Source organism: Artemia franciscana, chromosome 19 (assembly GCF_032884065.1).
Source record: "Artemia franciscana chromosome 19, ASM3288406v1, whole genome shotgun sequence".
NCBI lineage: Eukaryota > Metazoa > Arthropoda > Branchiopoda > Anostraca > Artemiidae > Artemia > Artemia franciscana.
This window is the reverse complement of record NC_088881.1, coordinates 20,222,345-20,248,253: the sequence shown is the minus strand read 5'-3', so window position 1 is coordinate 20,248,253 and position 25,909 is coordinate 20,222,345. Positions and strand designations below refer to the sequence as shown.

At 35.1% G+C, this 25,909-nt stretch overlaps 1 protein-coding gene across 3 annotated transcripts in view; it reads left to right on the top strand.

Moving 5' to 3' along the window:
* Positions 1 to 25,909, top strand: part of LOC136039397 (V-type proton ATPase catalytic subunit A) — an 81,360-nt gene that overhangs the window by 53,239 nt on the left and 2,212 nt on the right. For all 3 annotated transcript variants that reach the window (XM_065723097.1, XM_065723096.1, XM_065723098.1), the window contains 7 exons: positions 341 to 492; positions 1,998 to 2,184; positions 6,275 to 6,359; positions 11,807 to 11,933; positions 15,584 to 15,832; positions 19,109 to 19,315; positions 22,986 to 23,175. In XM_065723097.1, coding sequence (XP_065579169.1) covers positions 341 to 492; positions 1,998 to 2,184; positions 6,275 to 6,359; positions 11,807 to 11,933; positions 15,584 to 15,832; positions 19,109 to 19,315; positions 22,986 to 23,175 — 1,197 coding nt within the window. The remainder of the gene's footprint in view (positions 1 to 340; positions 493 to 1,997; positions 2,185 to 6,274; positions 6,360 to 11,806; positions 11,934 to 15,583; positions 15,833 to 19,108; positions 19,316 to 22,985; positions 23,176 to 25,909) is intronic.

Genomic DNA, 25,909 nt, shown 5'->3' with positions numbered 1-25,909 from the left:
ATACCATATGATCTCTCGGCTCTTAGCTCTTCTTGCCTCGTCTCAAGTGTCATATGAGCTCTTAGCTCTTGTTAATTGTTTATTCTAGTTGAATTTTTTTTTTCGTATCTTTGGTTAAGATTTCTGGATGTGAAGCAGGAATATTTTGGCTCTTTTAGGCTATTTTATTCACTTCCTCGACTAAAAGTTTTACTTAGTACTTATCCATTTTTGAATTATTATTTTGTTTATAGAAATAGAATCAAGTAACTTGCTTGCATCGCATCGCTCGCAGTAGAAATCGTTTGAGTAGTTTGAAAGATACTAAGAATAAATGGAAAATTGTTTATATTTTATACAGGATGACATCCTTGAAACGGAATTTGATGGACAGAAGACAAGATATAGCATGCTTCAGGTTTGGCCAGTTCGTCAAGCGCGTCCTGTGGTTGAAAAACTTCCAGCAAACCATCCACTTCTCACTGGACAAAGAGTTCTAGATTCCCTCTTTCCGTATGTCAATTTAATATTTGTTTCGATATGAATAAAAAAAAGGTCGTTAAAGGTAGCCACTAGGCCTATGGTTCCGCTGAGAAAAAAGATCACCGTTTCTATCCATCCTACATCTTAAATATGATGGCTGCTTTCACTACTTTCCGTTTTTTTTCATACTCATAGTTGAATATTGTTAGTAAAACCAAATAAGATATTTATTACCAGTTACTTACGTAACATCACCTTTACCAGTTACTTATATAAGGTACAAAAAAAGTAAAGAATACAGCATTGGACTTTACAGTCCCTACCGGCGATGCTGATCTCCATTTTATGATCTCTCATTCAGGAAGTGCAATGAGGGGATGGGGGCCAGCCATCCTATGCTTTCGTCCATCCTTCCTGTTAACCTTCCCCAGATTTCTCCAGGAACGAATTTAGAGCTGGGTCGATTCTGGCTGAGCTTAGAGAGTCACGCCAAGACCCTCGTTCCAAACCAAATAACCAACGACTCCAGAACTTGAAACTCTGTCCTAACGGACAAAAGATTTCAAGTCTAGCATGCTAATCAATCGACTAGGACGGCTCTTATAGGATGTATAAAAGGCAAGGCAATTGCTCTTTAAATCAACAGAGAGAATCTCGGTGAAGACTGACAACACATTCGTCAAACTCCTTTATTCTCTGATCAGAAGAGACAAAAGTTAACGCTGGAAAATAGGCTTTCGGAACTTATTGTTAACTTCGCCGACGAGCTTAGAATTCTGATTCTTCGTATGGATCTTTGGACGGAGGTATTTTGTTGTCGTTTCGTGTTATTTCTAGGTCCTTGGAGTATATTGGTAAAACAAAATATAATTTTTTTCTAGTTTAAAGTCCTTTCGTAAGCATTTTTTAAACATTTTGAATTTACTAAAATTTTTGAAATCAACCAGGTACCCTTTAATGAACACAATAGTGTACTACTTTATCTGATTTAAGTAACCTTGGCCCTTGTGCATGGTTTTTTATGGTAGTAAACGTTTAACCTTTGACGTTAGTATTGGTTCTGAAACGTCGAAGACAAGCTCTTGTGCTTAGAGGATAGGTAACCCCGGGACAATGTTGGGGGGGGGGGCAATGGTGATCTTGTGTGAAAAGAGTCCAGTTTCAGGCTGAAATGTCCATAGATTCGTGTTCTTCTTTATTTTTTTTCTTTTATGGTGGATTGAAGCCTGCGACTGGGGTTGTACTATTCTCAAGAAGGAAAAATAAGTCGGCCTGCTAAATAAAACCTTGAAATTTTGTAAGCTTATTTTCTATCTTTGTATATCTAAAATTTATCCATTTTAGAGTTTTATTTTAAATTTTGTAGTGGAACACCAAATGCGATTCAATGCTGTGGAAAAAAAAAATGCTTGACTTTAAGTGTCTTCCTTATTTAAGAATTATTTCGCCACTTTAAGCTATCTACATTTCAGCATATTATAACAAAGCACATTAGATTTGGGTATTAGCCTGCTAATAACTTCAATTGTTTATAGGTGCGTTCTTGGTGGAACTACTGCAATTCCAGGAGCTTTTGGCTGTGGCAAAACTGTTATTTCACAATCTTTATCAAAATATAGTAACAGTGATGTTATTATTTATGTAGGATGTGGAGAGCGTGGTAACGAAATGTCTGAAGTACTGCGTGATTTTCCGGAGCTTACAACAGAAATAGGGGGTCAGGTATGTCACACAGGTTTATATGCGTCTTGCTGTGTTCTAATTAAATAAAGAAATGACGAAAGATTTCATTTGGCTTCACTTATTTGCTTAACTTCTGTGTTTTTTTGTTGACAAAATCAACCTTAAGTTAATCCTTTCAAACTTAAATTTCCCTTTGGCACCACAGTGGATTGGCGCTCTCCTTAACAGCTGCTTGACATACGAGAACCAGAGATTTATCGCAGCTGCAGCAAGATTGGAAGACAGACTTGCTACTTGTCCCTGTAAAAAGACTTTGCGGCTGAGCCGTCGATTTGACGCCCTATGTACCAGTAATGGCTCTGGGGGATTTTTCTTTTTTAAAACTTAACTGTATGGAAATTTTTATTGAATTGAATTCTATCCAAGGAAGTACAAACGATTTGTCTAATTCCTTATTTAGCAGCATAACTCAAGAAAATTTTCAACGAATCTAGCTAGACATAAAGATGAACATTGGAATATCGAAGAAAACTTTTTGTTTTGTTATAACAGCCTGTTGCTAGCTGTAAACATCCCGAAGTTATTATTCCAAATTTAGCTGTTGTTTTTTTTTTTTTTTTCAAATGCAATTTGGAATGGAACGTTTATGCCTTGGAAATTTATTTAGAACTGCTTTTAATTATGAAGAACCTCCTCTCAATTTTATTTATGATAATAACAGTAGGCAGTTAAACAATAATCGAGTTCAAACAATTTAAAAAAGCGGCACGTGGCCGAAAATGTCCCATTATTGCTTCCTAAAGGGTACCATCTCTAAATTCGTTAATCGTCATTTATTGATGTGGCTGTTGTAATGGAGTCTTCATGGTTCACGCTTTGCTCCAATATCTGCAGCCACAAGGGAAGACATCTGTTGCGATTTACTTTTAAACTCTTAGTAGAATAAAAATTTTCTATTTACAGTAAGCAGATATTTGGTTCAAGCTACGAATTTATGTTTAGGATTTCTGCGCGATCAACTTTTTTCTTTTGTCTTTTTTTTTAGAAAGTAATTGGATATCATTTAATTTCTTTTTCAAATTTTGACCTTTAACAAGCCCTCATTGGCTGTTGGCTTATTTTTGTTCTGTACACATCATTTCAAAGCTGCAACTTAGCATAACGATTATACTAGAGTTTTGGTAGTCATAATTTGTATTCATATTTCATTATCTGAACTATTTGCCTTTCATTAGATAAGCTGGTCCCTAGAACTGATCTGAAGATATGACTAATCCTTAATACTGGCTTTATATTAATCCTACACGCTATTCCGTCTGGTCTTAGTAACATAATTAAGAATGTAAACTTGGCTATGAATAGGCAGTAAAATAACTTTTGTGAACTTCTAACAGGTTTGCATGCTTTAAGGTTTAGATGTCATTCCTCAAGTGGCAAACTGAACAGCAGTAATAGAAAATTTTGTAAATGGTCTGCTAATATGGAATCATTTGCGTCTAGTTGTATGGAAATTCAAAATGTTAAAGAAATTGAGGGACTATCATAAACTTATTTGGGGTCCTTTTTTTATTATTTAGGGAACATCAAGTCTCTGTCTGCTTTATTAAGCTTTTTGTTTGCAAATGCGAGAACAGCCGATGGCAGCTGACACGTCTCAGTCTTGGGGTAATAATGCATTTTTTTTTCTTTTTTTTTTGGCATGTAGCATGTAACATCTTAATTTAACTTGTTAATTTTCTGAATTTGGTTATAAAATAGAATTTAAGTTATTGACACTAGGTCGTGTTTGTTTTGTCCCGATTTTGCTCCTTCAGGCACTTCCAGGTAAGCTAGGACGATGAAATTTGGCAGGCGTATCAGGAACCAGACCAGATTAAATTAGAAATGGTTGTTTCCCCGGTTCGACTATTTGGGGGGGGGGAGTGGGGGACGGTTAAATCGGGAAAATTAGAAAAAAGAGGTATTTTAACTTAGGAAGGGGTGATCGGATCTTTGTGAAATTTGATATTTGGAAGGATATCGCGTCTCAGAGCTCTTATTTTAAATCCCGACCGGATCAAGTGACATTGGGGGGAGTTGGGATGGGGAAACCTAAAATCTTGGAAAACGCTTAGAGTGGAGGGATCGGGATGAACCTTGGTGGGGAAAATAAGAACAGGTCCTAGATACGTGATTGACATAACCAGAACGGATCCGCTCTCTTTGGGGGAGTGGGGGGGGGCTAATTAAAAAAATGAGGTATTTTCAACTTATGAAGGAGTAATCGGATCTTATTGAAATTTGAAGTTTTGAAGGATATCGTGTCTCAGAGCTCCTGTTTTAAATCCCGACCGGATCCGGTACATTGGGGGGACCTAAAATCTTGGAAAACGCTTAAAGTGGAAGGATGGAGATGAAACGTGGTAGCAAAAACAAGCACAAGTCCTAGATAGATAGGGGGCGGGAAATCTTGGAAAACGCTTAAAGCGGAGATATCAGGATGAAACTTGGTGGGAAGAATAAGCACAGGTTCTGAAAAATTAGAAAAAATGAGGTATTTTTAACTTATGAAGGAGTTATTTGATCTTATTGAAATTTCATGTTTCGAAGGATGTCGTGTCTCAGAGCTCTTATATTAACTCCTGACCGGATCCGGTCGGGATTTGGGGAGGGGACATTGGGGGAGTTGGGGGGGGGGACCTAAAATCTTGGAAAACGCTTAGAGTGGATGGTTGGGGATGAAAATGGGTGGGAAAAATAAGCACAAGTACTAGATACGTGATTGACATGACCGGAACGGATCTGCTTTCTTTGGGGGAGTTGAGGGGAAGGGTTAATTTTAAAAAATTAAAAAATGAAGTATTTTTAACTTACGAAAAAGTGATCGGATCTTAATGAAATGGCATATTTAGAAGGACCTCGTAATTCACGTCTCTTATTTTAAATCCCGACCGGATCCAGTTTCACTGGGGGGGGGGGATCTTAGAAAAACGCTTAAAGTGGAGAGATCAGGATGAAACTTGGTTGGAAGAACAAGCACAGGTCCAAGATAAGTGACTGACATAACCGGACCGAATCCGCTCTCTTTGGTGGAGTTGGGGAGGGGGAAGTAATTCGAAAAATTAGAAGAAATGAGGTATTTGTAAGTTGCAAGTGGGTGATCAGATCTTAATGAAACTTGATGTTTAGAAGTATCTTATGCTTTAGAACTCTCATTTTAAATCCCGACCAGATCCAGTGACATTAGGGGGAATTGGAGGGGGAAACCGGAAATCTTGGAAAACGCTTAGAGCGGAGAGATCGGGATGAAACTTGATGGGAAGAATAAGCACAAGCTATAGATACGTGATTGACATAATTGGAACGGATCCGTTCTCTTTGGGAAGCTGGGGGTTGTTAATTTGGAAAAATTAGAAAATTTGAGGTATTTTTAACTTAAGAACGGGTGACCGTATCTTAATGAAATTTGATATTTAGAAGGAACCCGTGTCTCAGAGCTGTTATTTCAAATCGTGACCAGATCTGTTGACATTAGGGGGAGTCGGAGGGGGAAACCGGAAATCTTGGGAAACGCTTATAAATGTCGTAGATTCGTGATTGACGTAACCGAACTGGATCCGCTCCCTTTGGGGGAGTTAGGGGGTGGGGTTAAGTGCTTTGGCGAGTTTGGTGCTTATGGACGTGCTAGGACGATGAAAACTAGTAGGCATGTCAGGGAGCTGCGCAAATTGACTTGATAAACTCGTTTTTCCCGATTCAGCCATCTTGGGGGTGAAGGGAGAGGAAAAATTAGAAAAATTGAGGTATTTTTAACGTACGAGTGGGTGATCGAATCTTAAGGAATTTTGATATTTAGAAGGACCTTGTGACTCAGAGTTCTTATTTTAAATCCCGACCGGCATTAGGCCTCTGATTTTCCTTTTTAAGCAATCTATTGATTTGTAGAATTTTGCTAGAGCTCATACCATATGAGCTCTTGGCTCTTGGCTCCTCCGACCGCGTCACAAGCACCATATGAGCTCTTAGCTCTTGTTTTTTTCTGTGTGCCGGAAATACAAACCATCTTGGTTTTCTCAATTTGTATTTGCGTGTGAAATCTATTTATGTACAGTCTTTAGGGGCTTGTTTCTGTAGCTTTTAATTATTTTAGGTTGAGTCAATAATGAAGCGAACAGCTCTCGTTGCAAACACGTCTAACATGCCTGTTGCTGCTCGTGAAGCTTCTATTTATACTGGTAATTTTTGAAATTAAATTGACAAGTTAACCCCTGCCTAATGTATGTCCAAAAGCTTATATATGCCTCTAAAATCAAAATACTTTTTAAAATGATATCTAAGGAGAGAAGTATTAAAAGAGAAGAAATTACTCAGAAAACAAGGAAATGTACAATGAAACAGTCTCCCGATTAGATGGAATTGTAATAATAGGAAAGAGGGGGAGCGGGATTGGGGAAATATAGTGACACGTAAAGAGAACATCGTCAGTGTTCCTCTGTGCGTTTATATGTTTTTGTGCATGTTTTTGTACAGAAAGGCAAAAACTAATTTTTCTAAAGAGGGAATACATTTCCCAATGAATTGTTTATTTCTGAGATAAGGCATGTCCACTTTTGGCAAAAGTTATTCTTTTGTATTTTTAACATCTATTAAAGTAAATGCTGAGTATTTCTGTTTTTGTAGAGTTACGTTATTAATAATAAGAATTATGCGCCGCTGCGACTTGGATTTTATTTTTTTAACGATTGAAACACCTTACTCATTCTTTTCGAAAACAATTCCAAATGATTTCTGAGGTATCTGATTAAGTGAGGAAACTTTTTTATAAATGTATCTGTCTGTAAGTTATCTAATGAAAGATTTTCTAAATAGAAGACAAATGTGGTTTGAAAAAACTATTTATTTCAAGGCAATCAATTTCAGTTCTGTGCTTAAAGTATTTAAGCTTTATATGTTTTGTTTTTCTGGCTAATAGTGTTTAACTAGTGGTCCTAGAAAAATATGTACTGACTTGTTTAATGTTTGAATTTAAATGTCCATTTGCTTTCTGTGACTAGAATAGGTACACAGTCTTCTGGACAGATAATGTGCTTGTAGGCCTCAAATCTAATTTCAGCATAGATAATGCCATAAGCATGAGCATAAACATAATAGATAAAAGAATTTAAAATTCAAACAAAGTTTTAATATCATACTGAAAAGTGCTGACATGCTATGTTACACAGAGTATGGAAAACTCCTTTTTATTGGATAATACTGTCCAGCTAAAACTTCTTTAAATGGTGGTCTTTAACTGGCCTTCTGTGCAAAGTATCAAAGATTCACCGCGAAACTTTTAGTTTTTGAGCAAGTCTTGTGTTGGTTTCCATCTGCGTATTTTCTTCAGCAAAAATCATATTGATATTTAATCATGGAAAGAAGGGGGTTCTAGAAGGGCAGCAGTGTCCCTCTTATAATGGACCTATTACTGCTCATTCTAAAATTTAATGTATCTTTTTGATCATGCAAATGTTATATTATCTACATTGACAATGAGCTAAAACAGAATTCGAATTATCGAGCTCTTTTACTGCTTTTAACCATGGCAGTAACTATGTTCTGTTAAATAAGACTACATACAAGAGGAATAAAACTGTTTTTGTAACTTGTTAACCGAGTTAATCTCTGCAGTAAAAAGTATGCTTCTGCTGGATTGCCTCTTTCATATAGTGTATGGATGTGCACATACAAAATTAAGGGCCGGGATAGAAGTACTGTGACTAGACTGGATTGGGATCTTTTGTCAGGGCTCTAGGAGTAACTGTCAGTAAATAAGTTTTTTATACCCAGTGAAAGTAAAACAGGCATATGGAAGAGACGATGAAAATGTATAGAAACAAATTTGACACCTAATGCAGAAATATCTTTTTATTTACTAAATGTAGCTGCTATTGTTTTTTTTTTTTTCATTGCACTTGGTGTTAACCAAGTGACATATAGCGATCGCTAATTCTGTCGGTCGGTCTGTCTGTCCCGGTTTTGCCAGTTTAGGCACTTCCAGACAAGCTAGGACGATGAAATTTCGCAGGCGTATCAGGGACCGGACCAGATTAAATTAGAAACAGTCTTTTTTCCGATTCGACCTTCTGGGGGAGTGGGGGGACGGTTAATTCGGAAAAATTAGAAAAAATGAAGTATTTTTAACTTACGAACGGGTGATTGGATCTTAATGAATTTTAACATTTAAATTTATATTGAGTCGCCGAGCTCTTATTTTAAGTCCCGACCAGATCTGATTACATTGGGGGAGTCGGGGGGGGGGGGGAACTAAAATCTTGGAAAACTCTTAGAGTGGAGGTATCATGATGAAACTTGGGTGAGAAAAATGAACACAAGTCCTATATACGTGATTGACATAACCGGAACGGATCTGCTCTCTTTTGGGGAGTTGGGGAGAGGGTAAATTCTGAAAAACTAGAAAAAAAATGAGGCATTTTTAACTTACGAAGGAATGATTGGTCTTAATGAAATTCATATTTAGAAGGATCTTGTGCTTTTGAGCTTTCATTTTAAATCCCAACTAGATCCAGTGACATTGGGGGGAATTAAAGGGGGAAACCGGAAATCTTGGAAACCCTGAAAATTGAGTTATCTACATCTTAGGAATGGGTGATCGGATCTTAATGAAACTTGATATATAGAAGATCTTACGTCTCAGATACTCCATTTTCAATTTGAATCGGTTCCGGGGACATAGGAGGCTGTAGGGGGGGGGGGGAAGACATTTTGGAAACCGGAAATTTTGGAAAACGCTTAAGGTGGAAATATCGGGATGAAACTTGAGGGGAAGAATAAGTACAAGTTCTAAATATGTGATTGACATAATTAGACCATATCTGCTCTCTATGGGGGATTTGGGGGGATTTCCAGTTCTTTGGCGAGTTCGATGCTTCTGGACGTCCTAGGACGATGAAAATTGGTAGGCGTGTCAGGGACATGTACAAATTGACTTGATAACAGTCGTTTCCCTGACCCGACCATCTCGAGGGCTGGAGGGAAAGGAAAAGTTTAAAAAAATTAGAGGTATTTTTAACTTACGAATGGGTGATCGGATCTTAATTAAATTTGATATTTAGAAGGACCTCGTGTCTCAGAGCTCTTAGTTTTGAATCCCGAACGTATCCGATGGTATTGGGGGATTTGGAGGGGGAAACAGGAAATCTTGGAAAGCTCTTACTGTGAAGAGATCGGGATGAAACTTGGTGGGAAGAATAAGCACAAGTCCTAGATACGTGATTGACGTAATCGGACTGAATCCGCTCTCTTTGGGGGAGCTGGGGGGTGTGTGTTAATTTGGAGAAATGAGAAAAATTGCGGTATTTTTAACTTAAAAACGAGTGCTCGGATCTTAATGAAATTTGATATTAGAAGGAACTCATGTCTCAGAGGTCTTATTTTAAATCCCAACCTGATCTGGTGACACTGAGGGAGTCAGAGGGAGAAACCGGAAATGTTGGAAAACGCTAGGAGTGGAGAGATCAGGATGAAACTTGGTGGATAGAATAAGAAAATTTCGTAGATACGTGATTAACGTAACCAGACTGGATCCGCTCTCTTTCGGGGAGTTAGGGTGGGGGTCCAGTGCTTTGGTGGGTTCGGTGCTTCTGGACGTGCTAGGACGACGTCAATTGGTAGGCGAGTCGGGGACCGGCACAAATTGACTTGATAAAGTTGTTTTCCCCTATTAGACCATCTGGGCGGGGGGGGGGGGGCTGAAGGAAGAGAAAAATTTAAAAAAATAAAGTATTTGTAACTTACGAGTGGATGATTGGATCTTAATGAAATTTGATATTTAGAAGGACCTCGTGTCTCAGAGCTCTTATTTTAAATCCCGACTGGCACTAAGCCTCTGATTTCCCTTTTAAATCAATCTGTTGATTCTTGTTATTTTGCTAGAGCTCATGCCATGTGAGCTCTCGGCTCTTCCGACCTTGTCACAAGTGCCATATGAGCTCTTAGCTCTTGTTTGTCTTTACTTTGCTTTAGCAATTGTATCTAAAGATATGAACGTCTTTTGATAGATTCTTTCGTTTTAACTAGTAATCACGAGCTTTTATGAAAATTGGTTAATCGTTGAAGAAATGCAAAAAAGGAAGCACCATTTGCTTGTTGGTAAAAACAACTTTCAATTATTGTCTCTGAGACAAAAAATCTTGTAATTATAAAAAAATGCAAAAAATAGGAAGTACCCTTTGCTTGTTGGTAAATAACAACTTTCACTTATTGTCTCTGAGACAAAAAATCATGCAATTATAAAAAAATGCAAAAAATAGGAAGCACCCTTTGCTTGTTGGTAAATAACAACTTTCAATTATTGTCTCTGAGACAAAAAATCTTGCAATTATAAAAAAATGCAAAAAATAGGAAGCACCCTTTGCTTGTTGGTAAATAACAACTTTCACTTATTGTCTCTGAGACAAAAAATCATGCAATTATAAAAAAATGTAAAAAATAGGAAGCACCATTTGCTTGTTGGTAAATAACTTTCACTTATGGTCTCTGAGACAAAAAATCATGCAATTATAAAAATTATAATTGCTCTTAAAATTTCTGAAGCTAAATGCTTTTCATATTTAAACGTAAAACGGACAACCAGCGTTTTTTTATTATAATTTTGTGTTTTTTCTACTCGTGGTGTTGGATCCTTATGGCTACAAAATAACATTTACCTTAATTTTCTGTTTTTATTTTTGTTCTTTTTAAGCAGCCTTAAGTAGGATTGCTGACGGAAAAATGACATAATAAGTTTCGGATACCTACGTTTAAATGTTGTTTTTGAAATCGATATTAGTGCGCCGTGGAATATCGTATTCATGATTAAGGAAGTATAGACCAATCCTCTATGAGCAAGACTTTTTTTGTTATATTTTTCTTTCTAGAAATTCATAATGTCAAAAATAAGGGAGACTTTAAAAAGATTCGGAATCCCGATTCTCAACATGCTAGTTTGAGGCCAGGTTAGCAATATCTACTTAGAGCTTAAGTTTTTCAACAAAATGTACGAGAACTCTTTGCAATACCTACTCCGCTCCACCTCATTTAGCCCGTTTTCTTGTGAATAGGGGCTACCAATTTACATGTCTATATGAAGAAGGAGGGAGAAATTTCTCATCTCCAATGATATGTTCGAAGAATCTCTTTTCTAGCGGAAATTGAAAGCAAAAATCCAGCCTAAATTGTGATCTCCTTTTATCTCCTTTTATAATCAATTACTTGTTCTTCCTGTTCCTTTCTTCTTGTTCATATCTTTTTTCCGCTCATTCCATATTCATTTTTCTAGTATTCTCTAAAATATAAAGGCTATTTTACTCAATTTTTGAGCTTGAGCACTCTTTTTTCTTCGTTTTTGATTAGGTAGTCTCTTCTTGTATCAATTGTACTGTTCATTATAATATCAGCTTCCATTTTAACAACATGTGTAAATCTTCATTTATAATTGTGTAAAGTTTAATTTGTCATTCTGATGATTTGCCAACATTCTTTCCAAATCGTTGAAGTTGGTAATCCTTTCTTTCTATCTTTTCCTGACTTTTTTCAAGTATTTTGTGTTTGTGAAGAGGCGACTATTTTCTAAGATGGTTTTGCAAGCGTTGAGTGAGACTATCATCGGATCATATATTATTGATCTTATTTTTCTTTTATGTAGGTATTACCCTCTCTGAATACTATAGAGACATGGGTTATAACGTGTCTATGATGGCTGATTCAACTTCTCGATGGGCCGAAGCTCTTAGAGAAATTTCTGGAAGACTTGCTGAGATGCCCGCTGATAGGTAAGAAATGGATGTTTAACATTTTTTTCTCCTATCATCCTATTGTATATGGATATAAGTTTTGGAACTTAAAGAGAAATAATTGCAATCGTAGTCGAAACGCTAAGAAGATTTCAGATTATGTTTTGGGTGGGTTTATACTGACCTGACCAGACCATGTGGAAGCTAGAAATCCTGCAATTTAAAAAAGTTTCAATATTTTATGTAACGGTGATAAAACTGCAATTGGACATGCAATTTTCTATCTAAAAGTAGATATAGCCGAACAAATACATGAATTAAAAATTACGAAGGTTGGCTCAAAAGTTTCACCTGCGATACTTTTTAGCATCTTAATTGACAGTTCAACATATCCCAATGAATTACGATTTTTTTTTTAATTCTTAATGATATTCTGAAATTCTAAAACAGTAACCATGGTCATAAATATGCCCGTATATTCAGTGGGAGAAAGATGTTTTTTATGTGACTTAAGAGAATGACAATCTACTTCTGCTGATGGCAGTTCGTGGTCCTCTAACTTCTTTACTATTTGTATCGAATAGCATCTCAGGATGCAATTTTTATTATTTCCAGTTTTGCCCTTAATCAAGTCCCATGATTTCCATAGAGAATTTGAATTTTGAGCTGATTTTATTATAATAAGCTCTCTATGAAATTCTAGCAAAAAGTAATTTTTTCCTGAAATTTAAAATATGAAGGAGTGGTTCAAAAATTACACCTGCAATACTTTTTAGCAAATTGATTTGTGAGATACTTTATTCTGATTTTTTACAATCGATTTTTCTCATCAATAGATCTTAAAAAAGACTCAAATATCCAATTTTTCGGAAGAAAGCTTCTTTCCCCTTGGATTTTTAAAGGGGCAGAAAAGGTAAGCTTTTTCCTTCAATTTGTAATAAAACTTGTCGTAAGGATTGGTTTGGACTCTTCTTTTTAATTACTGGACTCCATTGAAAATCATCAAAACCTTCTTTTAATTTCAAGAGTTGTTTCTGTCGCCCTGTTAAAATTTATTATTACGGGAATTATAGCCAAAAATCAGACATAGTTATACAATGGTCGGAAGAATTACCATGAATGACAGATGCGCTAATGGCCCTGTAAGGTGAAAAATATTATGGATAAGTCCATGCATTAGTAATTTAAAATGATTATCAAAGTAAGTTATCTAAATTACGAATCTCTTGTAATATTTTTCTTTACTCGGTAAACTTCAACTCTTTTACTGCTCTGCCTCGTAGCTAAAAGGCAGTTTTTGGGACTCTCCTCTTATGAAACCCGTTTAATCTGTTTACAATGGTACCTGTGTCATCATTCCGACTCTTTTTTGACAAACAAGGTTGCCACAGTAGTACTTGTGTCATCATTTCAACACTTTTGGGGCTAACAAGGTTGCCACAGTGGTACTTGTGTCATCATCTCAACACTTTTGGGGCTAACAAGGTTGCCACAGCGGTACTTTTGTATTCATTTCAGCACTTTTGGGGCTCTTTTCACACTCAAGCACCTTAATGCCAAATCGTATCAATAAAACTTTTTGAATTTTTTTAGTGCACGTACCTTAAAATATGTATTTGATGGATTACAAATAATATACTTGACATACCGTCTTTTTGCCTCCTTCTATCTCCTGACTTTGGCCCTTCCCATTGATGAGCTTGGACTTACCTTGTGATACTATGCTTGGGCATCTACTTTGCCATAGCAGAGGTAAACAGCATCTTTGTTTTTTCGTCTAGCTCATTTCAAGTCAAGATCGTTAAAGATTTGATTATAACTTGAGATGTTATGAGTAGTTTAAAAACCCGGTGAGGGTTTATGGTCTATTCATTGTCTGTGTAAGAGTAAGGAAGAAGTGTGCGTATTTGTGAATTTGTAAATCAAACAGTTAAAATCATGTCTGTTTTGTTAAATAGTTTTGGAAATCAAACAAAAACCAAGTAAGGCATTGGCAACCCCCTGGAGGGGTTTACCGTTCTTTAATTTACGCAATGTCAAATAGTTTTGGAGATTGGCAAAAACCGAGTGATGAGCTGGTAATTTCTCGGGGTGGTGGATGGTGTGGAGACATCTAATAGAAAAATCAAGGCTGAAAGGCCTTGCCGAAATATGCTCCCAAAGGAGTCCCTTCAGTCAAGTAGTTTTGGATATTTGTGACACGGAGTATAAGTAATAAAAGAAAAAATAGACCTGGCAACTGCCAATATAGGAATGGTTCCTTGGCCCAATATTGCTCTGAAATTATCTAAATTACCAAGTAACTGTTTGTAAAAGGCCATATAAACTCAAATTAGAAAACACCAGAAGTGTCTCTTAAGTAGTGATTGCAAAAATAAATGTAAAACTCAACAAAATGTGCATGTTGAAGTTTATAGAAAAAAAATTGAAGATATCTGTGATGCTAGAAGAACACAGTATTCAGCAAATGAAGGAGCAATTGGATCCAAGATCAATAAACGTTAACTCAAATTTAACATTGCCAATGCTTTAAAGAGAACAAAGCTCAAGTTGAATGAGAATGCGACTTTTCATGCTTGTTTCACCCTTGAAGCCTTGATAATGTTCAATATATATCACATTTAGAGGGTGCATAGAGTATCTTAACACAGCTTTTACATTAGGAATAAAATTTCCTAAAAACAAGGTACACACTTTTCACAAACCGGATTAGGGTAAATAATTGTTTCCATGCAAATCAAACTTTCTAAAATGAGCCCAGATGTTGATTTTTGAAAGTCTGGAAATTTTATTTATCTAGTTCAAGTGCTTTCTTTAGAATGTAAAAAAGTTCAAGTGATTGCTACGAAAAGCGATTGATCTTTACATGAAGATTGACAAGTCCTGAAGATTAGCCGTTTGTAGATCTTTGCACACCATCTACCTCTGCTTACTAACCTAGGAGAGAACTTGTATGCTTAGAGAAACATCTATATGCTTCATAGAGAAACATTTATATCTATATGCTTAGAGAAACATTGCATATTCCTAAACCTAAACTATTTTCAAAAAATTCCGAGCAGTCGATTGACATTTAACCTACTAGCCTAGACACACTATTTATTCGCATAGAGGAAAGTTTGGTTTCTGAAAGGATCGGCCTCAACATGTATCAAGTTGGATGGACTTCAAGACGCCAGTAGGAATTTATGTCCTGAAATTTTATGTTAGTTCACTCACATTAATACAAATAGTAACTTTCAATCAACTGTTTCTTTTTCAGTGTTTTTTTTTTACTCAGTTAAAATTTCATAAAACTACTGGTTTGAATTTTAGACTACTGGTCCAATTTCAAAAATTATTGGTTCCGACGCCATTTTGTTGGAACCAATGATTCGAGATAGTGATACTGGTGTTTCCCGTTTTTAAAATGACCCCGAGAATGGTGAACCACGTTTGTCACCCTCAAGTGGAAAAATTTTAGTCTTTGAAGGAAATAATAAAGTATGTGTAAGCTCTTTAAAAAAACATTCTTTTTGGTATAATATATTTTATATTTATTTATTTGATTAATTTTAAGTTAAGAATCAGAGCTTAATAGTTGTCGTTCTTGGGCTAGCCTTCAGGGTTCATCAATTTTTGGTTAAACTCCGGAGCCGATGCTTTGGTTTGCTAGCCTTCAAATATAGTAATCCTTTTTGTATTTTCAGTGGCTACCCTGCATATTTGGGGGCAAGACTTGCATCTTTTTACGAAAGAGCCGGAAGAGTCACTTGCCTCGGCAATCCAGAGCGTGAAGGGTCTGTTAGTATAGTTGGAGCTGTGTCACCTCCTGGTGGGGATTTCTCTGACCCAGTTACATCCGCTACATTGGGTATTGTGCAAGTCTTTTGGGGACTTGACAAGAAATTAGCTCAGAGAAAGCATTTCCCGTCAATCAACTGGCTGATTTCCTACAGGTTGGCTAAAAGTTTAACCATTACTATTTCATTACCATAGTATAGGTGAAAATAAGTCTTCAGCAGAGTAAAAAATAAAATAATTGGTATTATAATGAATAATCAACTAAGGGTTAAAAGAAACAACTTAATAAAAATTAAACCTATAACGAACTTATAAAAATAAGTTACAAAAAATAAAAATTCAACTCAAAACGAGCAGAAATTACTAAATAATTGACCCAAAATAACAGTGCAATGCAGTCGCCAATCGCGGGATGGTGTTTGTTATTATTCTTTGGATACTAGTGCCAATTTGCAGTCTTGGAAGTTTCTCATACTTTTTGCTAATGGTTTGATATTCTAACCAAACTCAAAACGAACAGAAATTACTAGATATATGAAGTGAAGAATTTTCACCTTTCAATCCAATCAGCGCGATTGTTATTTAAACTTTACTTAAAGAAATATATATTTTAAGTAATTTGTCTTTTATTGTTATAAAATTGAAAAATAAGTAGAGTAGCCAAAGTTGTCGAATTTGTTGCGATTACATTTTCTAATATCAATCTAGTTCTATCTGACTGATATGCACTGAAGTTCCATTAATATTTCTTCATTCCCAACATATTTCTTTAAAATGCGTAAAAGAGCCGAATAGATTCGTTATTGCAAAACTTCACTGCAAAGAATAAAATGGATTTCTTGAAAAAATTAAACTATTCATTTTCCTAAAGGTAATTGAGGCACCATTGCTCTTTATCTTTAAAAGAAATAAAACTCAAAGAAGAATATTGATATAAAATTATTTCTTTTAACTTGAAAATTTTCTTGATTGCTATTGGAATTTTATTTTTTAATTATTATATTTTTTTATCGAAAATCAAATATAAATATAGTTTTCATTTGTTATAACATTACCCACAACGATACAAAGTAAAATGAAGTCCCAGGACTAATCAATTTTTACAAAAAATGGTGCTTTCTTTCGCTTCCCTTTCGTTTTACAAAATCTAAACTGTTTTTCATTGAAAAGATATGTATTGTAAACAGTTTAGTTTTTGTGTGGCTATATCTACGATTATTTGTGGAGAAGAGGCTATAATTTTTGAAGGGAGTGTTAAAAAAAACTATACAGAACGCATCAACATTTATTTATATGCATTTTTGTAGCCATTTTATTTTACGAGTAAAATTGAACCTTTGAGTGAGAGGATGGGGGAGGGGGATCTGAAACACAGTAACGCCCGTTATTCTGGATGCATTGTTTCAGGTGTTTTGTTGAAGGGTGCTTACAAAAAAAAAATGCATCAACATTAGTTTATTTGCATTTTGTAGCTTTTTATGAGTACAATTTAACCTTCAGGTGATGGGGGGAGGGGAGATGAGCTGCAGCCAGGTAACCACTTTACTCTGGAAACGGTCTTGAGTTTTTATTTGACAAAAAACCCATTTTTTATTTCTCTCTCGCTTTGAAATCGCCTAAATTTTTATGTTTTTAGTAAAGTGCGAATAACAATCGTGCTGATTGGAGTAGAAGGAGGAAAATTCCCTACTTTATATATCTAGTAATTTCTGTTCGTTTTGAGTTTGATTATAATATCAATTTTATTTTTGGTCCATTCTAAGTTCATTATTATTTTTTTATTACTTCTAATGTCCATTTCTTTTAACTGTTTTATCTCTTATGCTGTTTTAACTGTTTTAGATCTTAACTGTTATTAGAAAATTATAATTTGGCTACAAGACAGACAACTCCCTCGTTCAATTATTTAGTAATTTCTGTTCGTTTTGAGTTTGAGCTGAGTATTAGTTATACTTTCTGTAACTTATAAGTTCGGTATTGGTTTCATTTTTATTAAGTTGTTTTCTTTTAACTTTTAGTTGATTATTCATTATAATGCAATTTTTCTTTTTACTCTGCTGAAACCATATTTTCGCTCTTTACTTTTGATTTAATTTTTTTTTAATTTATGTTTTAAGTTCTTCAAAAATAGTTCTCATATAAATTTAGCTGGCCTTAATTTTCAGGAATCATTATTAAGGAATTGGGACAAAAGATCAATCTTTAGCGTAAAACGCGAGAGATGAGGAAGGGGCAGTCCCCCTCGTACATGGAATAATTTCTGTTTGTTTACAATTTTGATGTTGCTCCTGACTTTTGGTTGAAAAAGCATCTTTTTTTAATTTGATTTTTGACCTTTTATCAAACCACGCCAGGAAATTACTCCCAATAGAAAATTCCCCCCCGGCAAATCACCTCACGTAAAATTCTCTCCGTCCCACAGAACCCTCCCCAATAAAAATCTTCTGATGTTTCCCAATAACAAATACTAAATGTAAAAATGGGCAAATTGCATAACTCATAGTGCTTCCCCCGGGGACTCTGGGGGGGGGGGGGGGCATGCCATTCCCAGAGTCGTAGTTATTGGACCTTTTAACTATCCGGAATCAAACGGCTGTCTCCAAATTTTAATCGGATGTCTTTGGGGGAAAAGAGGCGTGTGAGGGGGTTAGCTCCCCTCCAATCCTTTTGGTCACTTAAAAAGTGAACTATAACTTATGCTTTCTGTTCGAATGAGCTCGAACTCCCGATCTTTTAGGACCATTGGTTAAAAAAAAAACGAAATGCAGCCGTGATCTTTCTTCTGGCAAAAAATACAAAATTCCACATTTTTGTAGATAAGAGCTTTATACCTCTGAAGTAGGACTCTCTGAAACTTCGAATTTGATGGCGTGATTTTCATTACGATCACCTGACAAATTTTCTCATGCTCGTAGCTTTTGATTGGTAACAATAAACTAATGGATTTTATATTTTTGGAATCAGCATAAAATGCCAATTCTTTTGATGTATTAATCGCTATCGAAATTCAAATTTTAAAGTTTGGTTGCTATTGCGCCAGGTTGCTCCTCACTTACAGTTCATTATCGTGAAGTATTTGATTCCAAGCGTAAACTAATTTGCGCAGTTTTAGAAAATAAGAAAATTCCCAAAATCACGCCGTCAAAATCAACATATACGAGAATCTTGCATCAAAGGCTTATTTATAAATATATGTATTTGTAATCTACAGAATTACAATTTGAATATTTTTGTATTGTTATTCTGTAAGAATGAACATAAACGATTTAAAGCTTTTAATATCACAACCAGATTAAAAATACTGCCGATATGAGAATATGGAGTAGGAAGAGGATAATAAAGAAAGAAAGCTACTTAATTATGTATATATAACCTTTTTCCTTTAATATTGATTTACACATTTCTTTTACACTCACTGTTTTTTCTTGCAGCAAATATATGAGGTCCTTGGATGATTATTATGATAAGAATTTCCCCGAATTTGTCCCATACAGGACAAAATGTAAAGAAATCTTGCAAGAGGAAGAAGATCTTAGTGAAATTGTGCAACTCGTCGGAAAAGCTTCACTGGCAGAAACTGATAAGATTACCTTAGAAGTTGCGAGACTTATAAAGGACGACTTTCTGCAACAAAATGGGTTAGTTGTCTCAGTTTCTTCATCTCTTTCTCTCCCTCTTCCCTTTCTCACTATTTTTCTCTCCTTTCACCCTCGCTCTTTATCTTCCTTTATTCTTCACCCTATCTCTCTCATATCCCTTCCTCCCTCTTACCGCTCTCATGCTCCTTCCTTCCTCTCCATTTCCTCATTCTCTCCCCTCTCGTTTATGTTCTTGTTCTCTGGCTTTCGTCATCTCGTCATCTCTATTGTTTTCCTCTTTATTCTTCTTTGTTTCCCTCAAAGTCTCTCCTTTTCTCCCTCCTCTCTCTCTCTCTCTCTCTCTCTCTCTCTCTCTCTCTCTCTCTCTCTCTCTCTCTCTCTCTCTCTCTCTCTCTCTCTCTCTCTCTCTCTCTCTCTCTCTCTCTCTCTCTCTCTCTCTCTCTCTCTCTCTCTCTCTCTCTCTCTCTCTCTCTCTCTCTTTCTCTCGTTCTCTCTCTTATCCATTCAAGAGAAGTAAATGGATGTTTGTCTTATGATTCGTTCACCGAATAGCTGTGGGAGAAACTTGCATGACGTACAGTTGAAAGCGCTTAAGCCCCATGTCCCATTCTTTTGACCACTCTAGACCCAGGCATAAATTAACAAAATTAACATTGGATAATCATTAAATAGTTGTCAGTGACCGAAATGATTCTGTACCTTGTGTAATTAAGATACTTACAAGTAAATTGACTTTGCTTTCTTTTATATTCACTTGTCTTTAACTTGCTTCAATTCATGTATGAGTACGTCCTCGCTAGGTTAGGTTTATCAAAAGAAATCGTATTCCGAGTATTTTGATGCACATTTTGGATCTTGAAATATTTTCTTTATTTTGATAGGCAATCAAAATTGCAATCAAAGTAATCAACGAAAGATCAAGAAGATAAAAGAAAATAATTTTGTTTGTTTATGAAAAATTTAAATTAAATTTATTAAGATTGAAAAAAATATTAACATTTGATGAAAAATCTTAAAATTAAAAAAAGAAGAAGAAATTAAAGTTCATTAAGAAACTACACATTCCGGCTGTTATATTGAGATCCATGTGTGTTACAGTTAATTAGGTATAAGAACAAATTGTATTTATTTAACAGAATAATAGGCTTCATTAGAATGTAAGTTTCTTAGTTCGAAATAATGTTTTGAAGATCAATTTTAACAAATAATTCGCGCTTCTATAACAAAAGTCCAGGGAGCATTAATGATTTGTTTGGAGGCGGAGGGGTGGAGGTTACCAAAAAATGTATCAAAAATTTACTTATATATATTTTTGTTAGTTTTTACGCATCGGACAAAAATTTTAGGGGGGTAAAACCTTGAACCTGCCCTCCCCTTCCCGGGTGTGCCATTCAACAAAGGTGAAAAGCGTAATGCGTTTCGCAGTACTGAATATTGGTCAAAAGAAATTAAGTGTTGTAGAAAATTGTTAGATTTGAGCTTTTTAATTTAACGTAGTATGGTTATGCCTTCTGGGAGTTTTTAGAGACTGAGATCTTTTGTTATTTATTTCTCTTTTATTCTTGGTGATAAATAGACCGTTAATGAAAAAGACAAAAGTTTCTCCAAATATTTTTAAGGACCGTAGAACTAGTACTAAGATAGGCACGCAGAAAGAAAGCATGATTATTTGTATCCAACAGTTCGTGGTAACGAACTGTAGTAAGGAGCGACCCGGCTCAATAGTAAACGAGCTCTAAAAAGCGAAATTTTGATGCTAAAAGATACATCAAAAGGATCGGATTTTCATGCTGATTCTAAATATATAAGTTTCATCATTTAGTATTTGTAATCAAAAGTTACGAGCCTGAGAAAATTTGCCTTATTTTAGAAAATAGGCGGAACACCCCCTAAAAGTCATAGAATCTTAACGAAAATCACACCATCGCATTCGGCGTATCAGAGAACCCTATAGCCAAATTTTCAAGCTCCTATCTAAAAAATGTGGAATTTCGTATTTTGTGCCAGAAGACAAATCACGGGTGCGTGTTTATTTGTTTGTTTTTTGTTGTTTTTTTTCCAGGGGTCATCGTATCGATCAATTGGTCCTAGAATGTCGCAACAGGGCTCATTCTAACGGAAATTAAAAGTCCTAGTGCCCTTTTTAAGTGAGCAAAAAAATTGGAGGGCACCTGGGCCCCCTCCCACGCTCATTTTTCTCAAAGTCAACGGACCAAAATTTTGAAATCCGAATAGTCTAAAACCATAATAACTATGTCTTTAGGAATGACTTACTCCCCCCCACAATCCCTGGGGGAGGGGCTGCAAGTTACAAACTTTTACTAGTGTTTACATACAGTAATGGTTATTGGGAAGTGTACAGACGTTTTCAGGGGGATTTTTTTTTGGTTTGGGGGGTGGGTTTGAGGGAGGGGGCTACGTGGGAGGATCTTCCCTTGGAGGAATATGTCATGGGGAAAGAAAAATTCAATGAAAAGGGCGCAGGATTTTCTATCATTATACAATGAAAAAATAAACATGAAAACGTTTTTTCAATTGAAAGTAAGGAGTAGCATTGAAACTTAAAACGAACAGAGATTATTACGCATATGAGGGGTTTTAAAAATACTTTAGCATAAAGAGCGAGGTATTTAGGAGGAGATAAATACCTCGCTCTTTATGCTAAAGTATTTTTAGTAATTTCAACTATTTATTCTACGGCCTTTCTGATTCAGGGGTCATTCTTAAAGAATTGGGACAAAACTTACGATTTAGTGTAAAGAGCGAAGTATTAACGAGGGTGCAAACCCCCTCGTATACATAATAAAAATATAAGAATATAAAATTGGTTACGTAAGTTAATTCTTAAGTTACGTATATTTTTTACTAATAAAAACCTTCGTTAAAAATTAAAAGTTCTAGTTGCCTTTTTAAGTAACCAAAAAATTGAAGGGCAACTAGGCCTCCTTCCCCACCCCTTATTTCTCAAAATCGTCTGATCAAAACTAAGAGAAAGCCATTTAGCCAAAAAAGAATTAATATACAAATTTCATTTTAATAATTTATGCGCGGAGAGGCAAGATCAACTATGCATTAATTCAAAAACGTTCAGAAATTAAATAAATAAAAAACTTGTTTTTTTAACTGAAAGTAAGGAGCGACATTAAAACTTAAAACGAACAGTAATTACTCCGTATAAGAAATGGGTTGTCCCCTCCGCAATCCCTCGCTCTTTACGCTAAAGTTTGACTCTTTGCCACAATTCTACTTTTCAAAAAAAAATTAAAAGCTTTAGCGTAAAGAGCGAGGGATTGGGGAGGGGACAACCCATTTCATATACGAAGTAATTTCTGTTCGTTTTAAGTTTTAATGTCGCTCCTTACTTTCAGTTAAAAAACTAGTTTTTTATTTATCTTGTAAGGAATAAACCGAACCAAGTTTCGTCAGAATCTGAGACTAGATGTCGAAATTCTGCTTTTTCTTTTTGTAGAATGATATATCAGAGAAACCCTGAAAAATAAAGGGGAAAGTTAAGTATTTCCCCCTACTAGAACCAAATTGTAAAAAAATTTAATTGAACGAAAAAATAAAATATAAAAGATAAAATTGATCTCGCGCACGCAGCCAGTGATAGAAATGAAAGAAGCTAGATTTGCAAAGAAAATTGAAATGGATCCAAAAGGAGGAAGAAGTGAGTGCGTAATTTGAAAATCTCTTCCTTCTTTTACAGGTACAGCTCGTATGATCGCTATTGTCCATTTTACAAAACCGTTGGAATGCTGAAAAACATGATATCATTTTACGATATGGCACGTCATTCGGTTGAATCCACCGCTCAATCTGAAAACAAAATTACATGGACACTAATTAAAGAATCCATGGGTGATACGCTGTATCAACTGTCATCTATGAAGTTTAAGGTAAGCAGATGTTTTTCAGTCTTCGTGCAAAAAGACACTGAAGTACCTTACCTGTATGTAGATGGTTTGGAATATCTCCAGTAATGTTTTGGTCTAAATCATATTTATGGGGTATCAGTCTCCTCGTGCTGAAGAGCACCTTTCTTTTCCATCCCGTGTGCACTACCTAATACTCCTCCGCCCCCGATCATAAAAGGCAACCTTGTGTGCAGTTGGGTTAATACATTTCTACATTGCCAGGCTAGTCTTGTTCTTTACTCTGAAGTTTGACTCATGTCCAAATTCTTTTAGAACACTTACTGAAACAAAAGGGCATTGAATCAGAAAAAGAAGCTTTAAATTAATGAGCGAGAAGTTGAGAAGGGGACGGTCTCCATTATGTACAGAAAAATTTCCGGTTTGTTTCAAGTTTTAAAGTTGCTCCTTACTTTTAGTTGAATAATCTTTTTTGTTTGTTAGTTACATTTCATGAAATGGTAAAATTTTATGAACATACTACTTTTGTAGACGCAGAAAAAAACACAGTTAATATTTCAATGCTCTCAGTGTGGTTTTGATGGATAAATATTTTTTGCAAGGTAATGGAAAAAGTATGTGAATTAAGTAACATCATATAAAAGATGAAAATAATTTCTTGGACCACATTGCTCTTCCATTTACGAAAAATTAAGCAAGGAAAAACGCGTTTTAATTTCAACAAAGCGGTGAACAGAAAATAAGAACAAAGCAAAACTTTAATATAAAAAATATTCCGAATATTTCGACCCCACCTCCGGGAGTCTTTCTCAACGGAAAAAAACCCAAAAAGAACGAAAAAAATTGTTTTAAAAAAATGACACGCAAAAAAAAACACGACAATTAAACACACAAAGAAAAAGAAGAAAAAAAATGAAAAATCAATAAATAAGAACAACTCACATTATAAACAAACTTCCAGCACTGATGTTATAACATAAGAAAAAAAAACAAAGCGAATGTCTATAGTGAAACCATGACATTAGCTTTGGTTTTGTTCTTATGTTGTAACATCAGTGCTGGAAGTTTGTTTATAATGTTATTTTCTTAATTATTTATTTTTGTGTGTTTAGTTGTGTCTTTTTGTGTGTGTTTTTTAAAAACATTCGTTCTTTTAGTTTTGTTTTCCGTTGAGAAAGGCTCCCAGACGTGGGGTCGAAATCTTCGGAATATTTTTTAACGAAAGTAGTTGTTTTGCTTTTATTTTTTGTTCACTGCTTTGTTGAAATTAAAACCCGTTTTATCTTGTTTAATTTTTTATAAAGATGAAAAAAGTGAATTAATTGCAGAAAATACACATAACAATTGCCAACTTATGAAAAATAATATAGGAACTCCTATCATTCAGTTCCAAACCACATCACATAAAAAAAAGGCAGAAAACTGAAAAGGGGCCCTTTAGTCATAAATTGGAACTAATATTCTACAAAGGGTCAAAACCTATTGGCAGGCAGCCAACCACAAAGCAATGCACATTTTTTCCATGGTTTGTTCGTACTCTGCTTTCTTTTCTTTGGTTTCTTCTTAATTACTATATAGTCCCCGACTACCAGGGGGCTATGCCCCCTTTTCCTCCTGTGGGCACCCATGATTTACATCTTGCTATTTTGCTGATTTGTGAATATAGTGTCAATGCCAAATAAATCAGGTCTAAATTATTTCTATGTTTAGTAAGGCATGTATGGTCATTATGAAGCAAAAAATGTGAACGGTGCAACCTTAGGATTTCCGGAATATCCGAAAAAGAGACCCCGCGAATCTTCTTTCGATGCGGATTTTACTTATAAAAGATATTGGATGTAGAATATTTATTCCTTTTAATATTGTTACTATATTTAATTTATTAGTTAGTATGTTGTTCATTATAATATTCATTCGGATGAACATTTAGTGGCTGGTCACTTTTGAAGGAAACAAAGTATGTTTTATTTTTGAGGGAAAGTATGTTAGTATGTTGTTTATTATAATATCTATTGGGATGAACGATTAGTGGTTGGTCACTTTTGAAGGAAACAAAGTATGTTGTATGTTTGAAGGAAAGTATGTTAGTATGTTGTTTATTATAATATCTATTGGGATGAACAATTAGTGGTTGGTCACTTTTGAAGGAAACAAAGTATGTTGTATGTTTGAAGAAATGTATGTTAGTATGTTGTTTATTATAATATCTATTGGGATAAACATTTAGTGGTTGGTCACTTTTGAAGGAAACAAAGTATGTTGTATGTTTGAAAGAAAGTATGTTAGAATGATGTTTATTATGATATCTATTAGGATGAACATTTAGTGGTTGGTCACTTTTGAAGGAAACAAAGTATGTTGTATGTTTGAAGGAAAGTATGTTAGAATGATGTTTATTATGATATCTATTGGGATGAACAATTAATGGTTGGTCACTTTTCAAGGAAACAAAGTATGTTGTATGTTTGAAGGAAAGTATATTAGTATGTTGTTTATTATAATATCTATTGGGATGAACAATTAGTGGTTGGTCACTTTTGAAGGAAACAAAGTATGTTGTATGTTTGAAGAAATGTATGTTAGTATGTTGTTTATTATAATATCTATTGGGATAAACATTTAGTGGTTGGTCACTTTTGAAGGAAACAAAGTATGTTGTATGTTTGAAGAAAAGTATGTTAGTATGTTGTTTATTATAATATCTATTGGGATGAACATTTAGTGGCTGGTCACTTTTGAAGGAAACGAAGTGTGTTGT